The sequence below is a fragment of the Trachurus japonicus genome, chromosome 9 (genome assembly GCF_045865225.1).
Source record: "Trachurus japonicus isolate A0001 chromosome 9, Traja_1.0".
In the NCBI taxonomy this organism is placed as follows: Eukaryota; Metazoa; Chordata; class Actinopteri; order Carangiformes; family Carangidae; genus Trachurus; species Trachurus japonicus.
The window spans coordinates 9258986-9272551 of record NC_140915.1 but is presented as its reverse complement, the minus strand read 5'-3'; the positions used below and the strand labels follow the sequence as shown (position 1 = coordinate 9272551).

At 43.2% G+C, this 13566-nt stretch overlaps 1 protein-coding gene across 1 annotated transcript in view; it reads right to left on the bottom strand.

The window, feature by feature from the left end:
• Positions 1 to 2436: 2436 nt before the first annotated feature.
• LOC146980959 (uncharacterized) overlaps positions 2437 to 13566 on the bottom strand; it is a 29405-nt gene continuing 18275 nt past the window's right edge. Inside the window, 10 exon segments of the mRNA XM_085788044.1 lie at positions 2437 to 2605; positions 3429 to 3731; positions 5156 to 5413; positions 6527 to 6775; positions 6871 to 7125; positions 7224 to 7487; positions 7692 to 8150; positions 8604 to 9047; positions 11631 to 12092; positions 12546 to 12989. Coding sequence (XP_085644170.1) covers positions 2437 to 2605; positions 3429 to 3731; positions 5156 to 5413; positions 6527 to 6775; positions 6871 to 7125; positions 7224 to 7487; positions 7692 to 8150; positions 8604 to 9047; positions 11631 to 12092; positions 12546 to 12989 — 3307 coding nt within the window.

Here is a 13566-nt window from a genome sequence, read left to right as displayed (position 1 = left end):
TCAATCTAAATTGATTATTATTATTATTATTAGTAGTAGTAGGCTAGTAGTAAGTAAGATAGATAGATAGATAGATAGATAGATAGATAGATAGATAGATAGATAGATAGATAGATAGATAGATAGATAGATAGATAGATAGATAGATAGATAGATAGATAGATAGATAGACAGACAGACAGACAGACAGACAGACAGACAGACAGACAGACAGACAGACAGACAGACACAGAAGGGGGCACGCACAGTTGATCTTTTTTGATTACAGTATAAAAAAAATTTGTCCATTAATTCTACTTTCTAACAACAACAACCATGAACCTATTCTAAACAGAGAAAAGAAAATACACACACATACACGTTTATACTACGTTAACATGCAGAGGCTAATCAAAACGAGTATACAAAATGTAAACACATGTACCTGACAAACAGAAAAGCTGATGGTTATGGAGAATTATTTCGCTCTTGTATTTCCAGGTGCAATTAGAGGACTTTTATTTTGAAAAAAAAAAATCCCATTATTCATTATTCCAAAATAGCAATGAAAGCCAGTTGTTTCCAGCTTCAGATGTGCGTCTCAGAAACACCTCTGAGGTGGGAAGCAGCTTTATTGGGAAGACAGTGACGCCATGTTGGATTCCAACACAGGCCTAGTTATCAAAGAGACATTTTTGTACCATCGACAGTCAGAACTTCACCAGTGGATAGACAGCGGGCTCTGTGGGTCATTATGGGATTTATTGACCATAAGAAAGACAAAATCAAGAATTTTAAAATGATAATTACAGATGCAGGGCTCCTTCACCACAACATAATCAAGTTAAACATGAAAATAATAAGAGTAATATTCATTTGGCCAATTTCATAACACATAACAGAATAGCAGCAGTCCCTGTTAAAATCCTGAGTCCATATCAAAAAACAAAACAAAAAATTTCAAGACAAAACCAGAGCTTTTGTTTACATCAATACATAAAATAAAACATAAAAAATGTCAAGTAAGTGAAAATGTTTGAGGAGATTAACAACGAACCACATAAAGACCCTGTCCCTCTAATAAAAGTTACCTGTACACATTTCAATAAACATCTTCATTAAAAGTACAATGTCTATAATGATAAAATACATAAAAAGTAAACAATACGAGTACCGTACAGACTCAGATTGAATTCACATGGTAATGCTTAACAGTCGGACAGCAGAGGGGATAAAAGACTTGGACCAACATTTACTTTGACAAACTGGCTGGGCATAACGAGGCCCCGAAGGCAACAGTGAAAATTCATTTGCTAAAATATACTAAAAAATACTGTGACTTTTTCACGACCTGTTGCTCCCACAGAGAAGCTAAATCTCTGTTTAATCTTGGAGCAGGTTTTCCCAACACTGTTAAGACTGTTCCTGTCCTTGAGTGACAGGTTGTTAAACCAACAGATAAAAGAATAAGTTAGAAGGCTTTAAATGAAGGACTGCTAAAAACATCACACAATCACTGGACTGACAGAAAAAAGAAAAGAAAAAAACATCTGAAGGAGATGAATCCTCTGCTGTCCACGTTTGACCTACGCTTCAGTGTTTACATCCCATTTAAGTTGGTCGTCACACACGGTGCCTAGGTATTTGAAGGAGCTGACCAAATGTTGACTTGATGGCGCCCTCGTTTCAGTGACACCAACAGCTGCTGTTGACGGCAGGTTATGAGAAACTAACACATCTAAGAAAACAATTAAAATACAACTAATGAAGAGCAAATCAATCTAAATCTAAGAAGCTGTTGCTGCACATGTGCCTTGTATGTTGACTGTAGGGTGATGAGGTAAAGATCAACAGGTAAACAGTACAGACACTAGCTGCACGTATGAGGTCAGTCCTGATGTGGGATGGTAACGGGTGGAGTCAGTACCATGACTGAGGGTCCAGTTCTGTCTGAGTCGGACCAGTCCAGTTTGTTGTTGAAACCTGTAGACGTCCAACATCTCCTCTCTGCACTGATCACTGAGGTTTACAGCAAACCAGCTATTTGAATGAGGACGTCTCTCCTGATCATCTCTTACAGTACTTGATTTAACATCTCAACTATAAATATTTACATATTCCTGACATACTGTAACTGCATGAGGGGTTCTCCTGATTGGAACTTAAAGGATAATTACCGTTTTTTACAACCTGGACCTTATTTCTAGCATAAAATACGATCATTTACTCACCCAGATAACTTTGGTGTCATTTGGAGTCGTTCCGACGGAATTAGCTGCAGCCGAGAGCCGCGTATATCCATATAATGCGAGTACACGGGGCAGCGCAGCCTCTAAATAACACATTATCCACCACGAAACTCGTTCATTTCACCAATATTTTGTTCTGATAGGCTAGTGCTATTCCCCTCTGAGTCCGGGGTTAGCTGTTATCAACGTCCGGGGTCTGTAGGTTGACCTACTGACCTCTGACCTGGATGATGGGGACCCTCTGATCCAGAGCCGTGTGACTGAGGTCCAGCTCTCCACCCAGGGCTCCGCTCAGGGACACCGCCCGTCTCACCGTGTCCCTCTCAGAGCTCACAGGGACCAGGGACAGCAGGCGGAGGACGACGGCTTTACTGGCTCTGCAACACAACAGGGTTCCTACAGCTTAAGCCAAGTTCAATTTAAGACTTTTTAAGACGTTTTTAATGCCACTTGAAATGAAATTTAAGACAGACTTCACATTAAACACAAATGCAAAAAAAAAAAAAAAAAACATCACCACATACATAGGGTTAGGGACAATTTTACCCACTTTCCTATGGTCCAAGGTAAAGCGACTGCTACATGAATAATTGGGGGGGAGGGGGCTATGAGTGAGTGAGTGACATCATTTAACAGCTGTGTAGTTGTGGAGAGGAGATGATAAACTAAAAAGGACCCGTTTGCTCGTTCGTATGTTTCCATCCAAAGTGATTCAAATAACTGGGAAATGCGCATTAAAATAAATTTGAGTTCTGTGTGTTTCCATTAAAAGTACAGACTTTGGTGAAAACTACAAACTCGCACGGGTTTTCCACAACTGTCCTTTCAAAATAAATGCATAAAAAGAAAAAAAAAGAACTGACTTGGGAGCTGGTGGCGGTGAGAGATTTAGCGGTGACGGCCGCCATTAACTTCTCTATGTCGGAATGTTACCAATTATTTTGAGATTTGAGACTAATTACAATCATAAAATCCCACTCACCAAGTGTTAACATTTTTAAGACGTTTGAAAGTTTGATTTAAGACATTTTAATGCCAATTAAGGCCTTGTTTTAGATTAATGAATTCAATGCCTTTTAAGACTTTTTAAGGATCTGTAAGAACCCTGACACAAGCAACAGAGAGCAGACTGTCATGGTGCATAAACATGAAAGAGAAGCAGCTTCCTCTCTGCTTGAGCTCAGCGTGGGGTCTCTGCACCTGAGGCGGACTTTGTGTAGGACAGGAAACAGCCAGTCCAGTCCGCTGTCGTCCACCTCACAGTCTCTCAGGTCCAGCTGAGCGTCCTGGCTGCTACGTGTCAGGACGGAGGAGAGGGCGCTGCAGTCCTCAGCAGTCAGACACAGAGTCTCAGGCTGGTCCTGCTCCGACAGATCCACTGAGCTGGAACAGGACAGATCCAACCTGTACCGAGTGGCTCTCAGCAGCCGTGATGCTGCCTCCTGCTGGACGCCACAGGCAGCGCAGCAGTGGATCAACCTCAGCAGTAGGTTCCTGTCAACACTGATACATACATCACTGTGTTAAAGGAGAATTCCGGTCATTTTTGACCCCTAAATCGTTTTCCTGGTGGTCACCCAGTGTTGGGGGGGAGCAAAAAACGCGACTAAAGTTGATGCAGGCAAACCGGAGTTACACCATGGCTACCCGGCGCTAGGGATAGCGACAACGCTAACCCATGGGGGCAATTCTTTCAACCACAACAAACACTCAAAAAACAATCAAATATCTATGGTACATGACTGGAATCCTTAGAGACACCACTGAACTCATATAGTGTACAGTATAAACAGTATAAACTTTGTGATGATTTCTTTACAAAAATAAACGGTCGAGCCGTGCAGTGGTAATGTCCATAATATTTCTGACCGTTTATTTTTGTAAAGAAATCATCACAACAAGGAAAAAGTGTTAGTTTCTGTGGCGGGGAGAGCAGGCGCTCTGCGATCGGATAGTAATGTCTTTCCAGGATGTTTCAGAGTTCGGCTGTCTGAAGTGAGTGAGTACATGCAAAAACACAAAGTTTATACTGTTTATACTGTTCACTATATGATATCAGTGGTGTGTTGTAAGGATTCCAGTCATGTACCATAGATATTTGATTGTTTTCTTAGTGTTTGTTGTGGTTGAAAGCACTGTTCCCTCTAAGGTGTTTTACTGTGCAATTGCACACTGCTCCCCACCTCTTTTCCCAGAAGACAAAAAAAGTTGCACACTCAAATATCCATGACCATTTCTCCCTAATGTGCGCTTCGAATTGTGAAATTTATGACCTAAACCATGGTCTGTAGTGCAACTATGATTTAAGTTTTTGCTTGAGAATTATTATTACTGTTAATATCAAGAATGCTTCTGTGCCAAGAGCTGATGACACCAACTTGATGGTATTTTTTTCATATTGTATGGCAATAAATGCAAAATCTATTTTGCCAAAACAATATAGTATTTTGTTATCATTAACTGTAACTGACCTAGATATGGAGTAGCCTAGGTAATGCTGTCAAAATAATCTGTTATTAATCATAATAGTAATAGCCAATTGTATTGATATTTGGAGTTGGAGAGGTGAGGCCATAGCACCAGCATGTGGACGTACTGTGTACGCTTGAGTTTTCGCTCACAGTCGCTCAAGCAGGTCATCAGGGGAGTTGAATTTCTGCTCAGGAGTTTCGAAAATTAGAGGGAACATTGGTTGAAAGAATTGCCCCCATGGGTTAGCGTTGTCGCTATCCCTAGCGCCAGGTAGCCATGGTGTAACTCTGGTTTACCTGCATCAATTTTAGTCACGTTTTTTGCTCCAACCAACACTGGATGACCATCAGGACAACGATTTAGGGGTTAAAAATGACTGGAATTCCCCTTTAATGCACATCTACAGGGAAATACCACAGACTGATGATGGGAAGGAGCTCGTCTGTTTGTCTGACCTGAGCTGAGACACTCTGTCCAGAGTGAAGAGGATGGACTCTGTCTCCTCTGCTGGTATGGAGGTCCACATCAGGTTCAGTTGAACTCTGTCACTGTGTCTGAGGGTGAAGAGCAGAGCAGCACAGTCCTCTGAGTCCAGCTCTGTGCAGGTCAGGCTGATCACATGACCAAGTGATCTCAGTAAACTGGGTAAACTCCGTCTGGACTGAGTTTCATAGATGTGTCTGATGGCAGTCAACACGAAGCTGGGAGTGGACCTGGAAAAACACCAGAACAGGGTTTAGATGTAGAGAAACAGCTGATGAAACAACAACAACAACAACACAAACAGACATGATTACAGAGGATCAACTGTTTGTCTGTGTCTGGTCAGAGGTCAAATGAAACATCGGTAACACTTTACTTAAATAGGTATTCATAAGATTGACATAAAACTGTCATAACCATGACATAACAGCTGTCATAAACATCAATGAATACTTATGACAGCTGTTAGTGATGCGCGGGCTGACCCGTAGCCCGCGGGTCCCGCGGGTCAGCCCGCGGGGCGGGGCGGTGCGGGTCAAGAAATCTTTACTTTATTTGCGGTGCGGGTCGGGGCGGGTCATTAAAAAAACTGACGATGAAGTCCAGAGTGTGTTATCAGGGCCGCGCTGATGTTGAGGGGAAAGCCGGCGGAGGTGTGAGGGAACCGGATGAGACGGCGGCTGGGCGCATCAGCAGAGCGGGGTTGGTTTCTCTGAGAGCAGGGACTGGGGAGGACGAGAGGCGGCGGCCACCGCGGCTGCTGCACGCTGCACTGTGACTCTCTCACTCCTCATGAGCTCCACAGTCCACACTGACAAGCTACCGGCAACACAGCGCCTCTGTCTGCCCTTTCAAAGTAAAAAAGGCCGCTGTCTGACGTTTAATAGCAGCGGGGCGGGTCGGGGCGGGTTGTGAAAATAGATACGGTGGTGCGGGGCGGGCTGGGGCGGGTCAAAATACTTCATAGATGCGGGACCCGCGGGTTGGAAAAAAACCCGGCCCGCGCATCACTAACAGCTGTTGTTAAGTGTCATTCGATAAGTTATGTCACTTTTATTGCAAAGTTGACATTGTTTGAGATGTTTTTGTTCTGACAACTTGACATAAAGACAATTTAAACTGTCATAGCAGACCTAATTGCCAAACTTTAAAAAATATGTCAAGTTCTCATAACAAGGACATCTCAAATAATGTCAACTTACCGAATGACACTTAACGACAGCTGTCATAAGTATTCATTGATGTTTATGACAGCTGTTATGTCATGGTTATGACAGTTTTATGTCAATCTTATGAATACCTATTCAAGTAAAGTGTTACCGAAACATCTATAAACTGATCACCGTTTAATGATGATCCTGTCCAGAAGGGGAAGCAGGTGGGAGAAGTTCTCCTGTAAGAAGTGGTGTTTCCTCAGGTCCACAGTGAAGCTCTGAGCTGGTGAACGCTGCAGCAGATAGTGAAGAAGATCCCAGTCCAGACAGCAGGAGCTCAGGTCTCCACCAGTCTTAGTCAAGGTGGACAACGTCAAGTCCTGGTCCTGGATTTCATGGAGGAAGGCCGGAAGCTGCTGGAAACTCTCTGCACTCAGTCTGTAGGTTCAACAAATAAAACTAGTGAATATACAACGTGTGTGTGTGACCACAGCAACTAGAGTCAGTCTGTGAGGCTCAGGAAAGACATTTACTTGACTGGTAGAGGACCGTGGTGAAGCAGCAGCGTGACCAGACACCGAGCAGGGACACAGAACTCAGTCAGGTCCAGACGTCTGACGTCCCAGTGTCTCAGCAGAGACGCCACGCCACCGACCACCTGCTGCACTTTTCCTTCTGCCGGCTGGACTTTCCCAGAGACAAGAGACAGCTCCTCAAGAGACACCGGACGGACCAAGCTCCGCCTTCTTACACATCGACACAGCAGCAAGGCCACGTGATTGGTCAGCCTGAGAGTCAAGAGACAGGACAGAGCAGCTGTCACATCAATAACACATCTTCAAAGAGGACAAGACGGCGTCATAGCAACAAGAGACAGTGATTATACCTCAGACTGTGCAGTCGTGTGGTGGATCTAAAGAGGAGGGAGACTCCTCTGACAGACACTTCACTGAGAGTCAGGGTGAGATCCACTTTAGAGGAACAACGTCTCAGAACCGTCCCCACAGTCCTGCAGGTCTTCCTGTCTAACTCTCCTGTGAAGAGCAGGGTGAAGTCCAGGAGCTGCAGCAGAGAGACCAGCTGCTCCACATCCTCTCTGGACCGGACAGAGATGGATGAACACACACTCTGGAAGAACTCAGGATCACAGCTGAAACACAACGGAACGGATCAACTGTGGAAACACATCTACAGCACAATAACAAACTCACTGCACTACAATGTCATCCTTAACTAAATGTCATACTACTGTATCTGTACATTTGGTGTTAGCTGTGAAAATAACATTACATAAAGACCAAACATCAACCTTTGAGCTGGGTTGAATAATCTTCATAATGTTTGTCTGGTTTACCTGAGCTGTGAGATATAAGGCAGACACTGCAGCAAACTCCTCACTTCACTCTCTTCACCTGACCAGCCTGTGAGCCACACTTGTTTCTTCTCTGGTTGGAGTTTCAGCACTTCCAGGAGGATGGAGGTCTTTCTCTCTGAGAGGTTTATGATCCAGACTGAAGGAGCTGACTGGAGAACTGACTGGAGAACTGAGTGTAATGCTGGAAGGACTCTCAGACCTGTTCTAGTTTCATGGTCCTTCACATGGGAGAAAAGATCCAGCAGGAAATCACTCTGATATTTCCTAATATAATCATCATCCATGTCTCTGTCCCTCAGAGGAAATGATCTGTATCTGCACACTGATGTTAACGTCTCCAGTATCTTCTCTCCTGTCTGATGTTCTCTCTCTGCTGCTGCACAGAGCAGATTCCCAAACAACTGGACTCCATCAGAGACTTTAAACCTTTGACAGAAACTGGAAGAGAAGAAAACATTGAATGAAGACGTCAGTATCAGAAACAGAGACACACAACACTGACATACAGGGAGTGGAGCTGCTAAAAGTCACTAAACAGCTGCTACTGAGCAAAACACAGTCACATCAATCAGCCTGAAACTCAACTAACAACCACTTTTACTGACCAACTTCACTACATGTTGAAGGAACCAGGAATGTCAGACAACAGTGGTGGATCCTCCAATCACTGATCAATCAATTAGCTCCAAAGCCTGAAATACTGGACCTCCATTTACAACATCCATCATTCTGTTCAACTCTTTACAGATCAATAAAGTTGTAGTGAAGCATCATCAGGATTCACACTGGTTTACTGTCACTTAGTCATGATCTGTTGTTTAATTTGAATTAAAGCAAAAAAGAATAAGCAAATAAATAAAGTTCAATCTTCTAATAGATTAATTCTGTTACCTGAGCTGTGAGATATAAGGCAGCCACTGCAGAAAACTCCTCACTTCACTCTCTTCACCTGACCAGTCTGTCAGCTCCACTAGTTTCTTCTCTGGTTGGAGTTTCAGCACTTCCAGGAGGATGGAGGTCTTTCTCTCTGAGAGGTCTATGGTCCAGACTGAAGGAGCTGACTGGAGAACTGAGTGTAATGCTGGAAGGACTCTCAGACCTGTTTTAGTTTCATGGTCCTTCACATGGGAGAAAAGATCCAGCAGGAAATCACACTGATATTCTGTATAATCATCATCCATGTATCTGTCACTCAGAGGGAATGATTTGTGTCTGCACACTGATGTTAACGTCTCCAGTATCTTCTCTCCTGTCTGATGTTCTCTCTCTGCTGCTGCACAGAACAGATTCACAAACAACTTGACTCCATCAGAGACTTTAAACCTGGGATAGAAACTGGAAGAGAAGAAAACATTGCATGAAGACGTCAGTATCAGAAACAGAGACACACAACACTGACATACAGGGAGTGGAGCTGCTAAAAGTCACTAAACAGCTGCTAATGAGCAAAAGACAGTCACATCAATCAGCCTGAACCTCAACTAACAACCACTTTAACTGACCAACTTCACTACACGTTGAAGGAACCAGGAATGTCAGACAACAGTGGTGGATCCTCCAATCACTGATCAATCAATTAGCTCCAAAGCCTGAAATACTGGACCTCCATTTACAACATCCATCACTCTGTTCAACTCTTTACAGATCAATAAAGTTGTAGTGAAGCATCATCAGGATTCACACTGGTTTACTGTCACTTCATCATAATGATTCATTAGGGCCACGGGCAATCGCACCGGGCACTGGTCCCAACAGCTATGAAATAGCTGCAGGGACCAGTGCCCGGGCGAAGCCCGGGCACTACTGTTATTGTGTGGATTTTTTCCTAGTTATTATTATTTTTCCACTTCCGGCCAGATTTCGATGTGCTACTAGTCCTGCAACTCGAAGAGTTGCAGGACATATTATATATCAAAACGTGCGTCTTGATCGGGATCGCTGTGCTATTACTTTTCTCAACAGTTTACGAATTTTTCGCGACGTAGTCGCGAAAAACTGCGCAAAAATTTTGCATGTAAGTCAATGGGACGGGCGGGAAAAAAAGAGCGAAAAAGACCAATCATTGGAGTTTAACAAACGTCTACTGCTCAGGCATACTTTCACCTAGAGACTCCATTTAAACTTTAAACAGTAGACACAAGTCTTGTGTATTGTCGTATTACTCCACGTTTTGATAGGTCATATCGTTTTTGATCAATCCCTGATCAATGACCATGATCATTTTTGGAGAAATTATGAGTTTATAATGGGTGTGTATTGCATGGAATGTTCGTGTCAGAGTGCGTGACATCATCGGTTAGAGTGGGAGAGAGTGAAGAAACATTCTGTATTTTTTCTGGATAAATTGCCACCACGGCCACAATTTACACTCTACAGACATAATTTTTTCAGAATTTGTAAGACAAACTTGTTATCTCTCATGTCATGTGCTCAAAATATCAGAGAGACTTACAGAACTTACAGAATCAGCCTCTGAGTGCGGCCACGTCTGTCCCTGCTCCTCATTGAGTCCAATACAAATATTTTCTGAGAGGAGCAGAACGGCCTGATGTTTTAAAACTGCCAGCGTCGCCAAAATATTTACTGTAGAAACACCAAATCGTACCGAAATTTTCAGTAAGTCCTTAGAGCAACGTTGATCTGTGTTTTGTTCTGATAGGAGTTACCGTTTTGTCATGCTAAGCCTAATTGTGAGGCCGGTTTAGAGGCAGAAAATGGCTGTTTTTCTCCACGTTTCTGTCTGTCTCAGCCTGCGGGGGCCCCTATCGCCGTGGTAACCTCTTTGATCCTCAGGCCAGGGCTCGTTAACTTCATAAACAATCCACCTGGCGCTTGTTTAAATGTTTATAAACACAGACACAGCTAAATCAGACTGACACAGGATGCAGCTACTAACTAACTATGTGACAAGTCAGTCACACACACACACAGACTCTAGAGCCAGCTTCATGTGATTACAGTCACACACACACACACACACACACACACACACACACACACACACACACACAGTTAACCTAATGTGGTTACAGCTCCTCCATATCAGTGCTTATAGAAAGATGATCATGTGTCTGTCTGATCAGCTCTGTCTTGACCTTAAGATCGTGGGTTTGATTCCCATGTTGACAGAGATGGCACAACCCGCAGTAGCTCCCGTGGCCCATTCAAAATTTCCCGAGAGGAAATTTTCTAGTTTTCATCTGTTCCTGTTTAAACATCCTGTGTGAACAACAAACATGGAGCTTGGTGAAGTGGAGTCCAATCAGTGCACTTTGTGTAATTTAAATGAAGAATAATGTATACGGTACGTTGAAAAATTATTCACAAGTCAGAAACTAAAAACACTCATAATCCATGATGTCATGGAAGCTGTAGGACCCACAGGTGCATTTAATGTAAAAAGTGAACATGCACGTTTTAGCCAGACTTTTCATCTAGCACATGTTTCTGCTTTCACATGCAAATGACTTGTTGCATTCATAAACATGTTCAGCATCAATTCTAGTCGGCTACAACGTTATTACGCTTTGATAACGTTCTGTTTTCACCTGCCATCATTATCTGATGCTGTGTCTGAACAAGGTAAGGCAGCTGCGTAGGAGTTGATCCGTCACATACGCCGCCTCGGAGGGAGAGAAATTCTCCAGCAGGCAGGTAGCCTTCTACGTATTCCCTGCATGTTCCACACCACAACACGTAGCTGCCAGCTGACAAACCTGTCGGCTTAATTTGCAGCACGATCGGCCGATGATGATTAAATTAAAAATGCCAAAAAATGCCAGACTGATCAATCAGCCGGCGTTTAATGTGGACTGGTCAGTTCAACACTTCACCTTCAAACTAACAGTGAGCTGGTGTAGATGAAGAACACAGCTCCACTAATGGAAACTCAAGTCATGTTTAGTACAGTACATTTACCTGAGCTGTGAGATATAAGGCAGACACTGCAGCAAACTCCTCACTTCACTCTCTTCACCTGACCAGCCTTTCAGCTCCACTAGTTTCTTCTCTGGTTGGAGTTTCAGCACTTCCAGGAGGATGGAGGTCTTTCTCTCTGAGAGGTTAATGATCCAGACTGAAGGAGCTGACTGGAGAACTGACTGGAGAACTGAGTGTAATGCTGGAAGGACTCTCAGACCTGTTTTAGTCTCATAGTCCTTCACATGGGAGAAAAGATCCAGCAGGAAGTCACACTGATATTCTGTATCATCATCATCATCATCCATGTCTCTGTCCCTCAGAGGGAATGATCTGTATCTGCACACTGATGTTAACGTCTCCAGTATCTTCTCTCCTGTCTGATGTTCTCTCTCTGCTGCTGCACAGAACAGATTCACAAACAACTGGACTCCATCAGAGACTTTAAACCTGGGATAGAAACTGGAAGAGAAGAAAACATTGAATGAAGACGTCAGTATCAGAAACAGAGACACACAACACTGACATACAGGGAGTGGAGCTGCTAAAAGTCACTAAACAGCTGCTAATGAGCAAAACACAGTCACATCAATCAGCCTGAAACTCAACTAACAACCACTTTTACTGACCAACTTCACTACTTGTTGAAGGAACCAGGAGTGTCAGACAACAGTGGTGGATCCTCCAATCACTGATCAATCAATTAGCTCCAAAGCCTGAAATACTGGACCTCCATTTACAACATCCATCATTCTGTTCAACTCTTTACAGATCAATAAAGTTGTAGTGAAGCATCATCAGGATTCACACTGGTTTACTGTCACTTCATCATGATCTGTTGTTTAATTTGAATGAAGCAAAAAAAGAATAAACAAACAAATAAAGTTCAATCTTCTAATAGATTCATTCTGTTACCTGAGCAGTGAGATATAAGGCAGACACTGCAGAAAACTCCTCACTTCACTCTCTTCACCTGACCAGTATGTCAACTCCACTGGTTTCTTCTCTGGTTGGAGTTTCAGCACTTCCAGGAGGATGGAGGTCTTTCTCTCTGAGAGGTTTATGGTCCAGACTGAAGGAGCTGACTGGAGAACTGAGTGTAATGCTGGAAGGACTCTCAGACCTGTTGTAGTCTCATGGTCCTTCACATGGGAGAAAAGATCCAGTAGGAAAGTACACTGATACTTTATATCATCAGCATCCATGTCTCTGTCCCTCAGAGGGAATGATTTGTGTCTGCACACTGATGTTAACGTCTCCAGTATCTTCTCTCCTGTCTGATGTTCTCTCTCTGCTGCTGCACAGAACAGATTCCCAAACAACTTGACTCCATCAGAGACGTCAAACTCTTCAGAGAAACTGGAAGAGAAGAAAAACATTGAATGAAGACGTCAGTATCAGAAACAGAGACACACAACACTGACATACAGGGAGTGGAGCTGCTAAAAGTCACTAAACAGCTGCTAATGAGCAAAACACAGTCACATCAATCAGCCTGAAACTCAACTAACAACCACTTTTACTGACCAACTGCGCTCCTCAGTTTCACTTGTTTCACACAGAACTTTCTGATGGTAGTAAGAGTCTCTCCATGTTTCTCCTTCTGCCACAGTAAAAAAAATTAAAAAAAATAAAGAAGGAACATTTAGCCTACATTTTTTCAGACAAGATGCCATTCTCAGAATTTTTTTTTTTTTTTTTTCTCGGAAATAAATGCCCGACCCTGTCCCAATGTCAACACCGGCACATGTACCTGTAGTGAAAACCACACCCTCTCCCAGTGACAGGTGTGGAGTGGACGTGGTTTACACATCTTATTTGCATTTCAAGGTGCAGACACAGAAATGGCTCGTTCTGAGGAGAGCTCTGGAGCGACACTTTTAGATTACTGAGATGTAGAGCTGCAGATTGATTTGGGGACAATACAATAGGAATA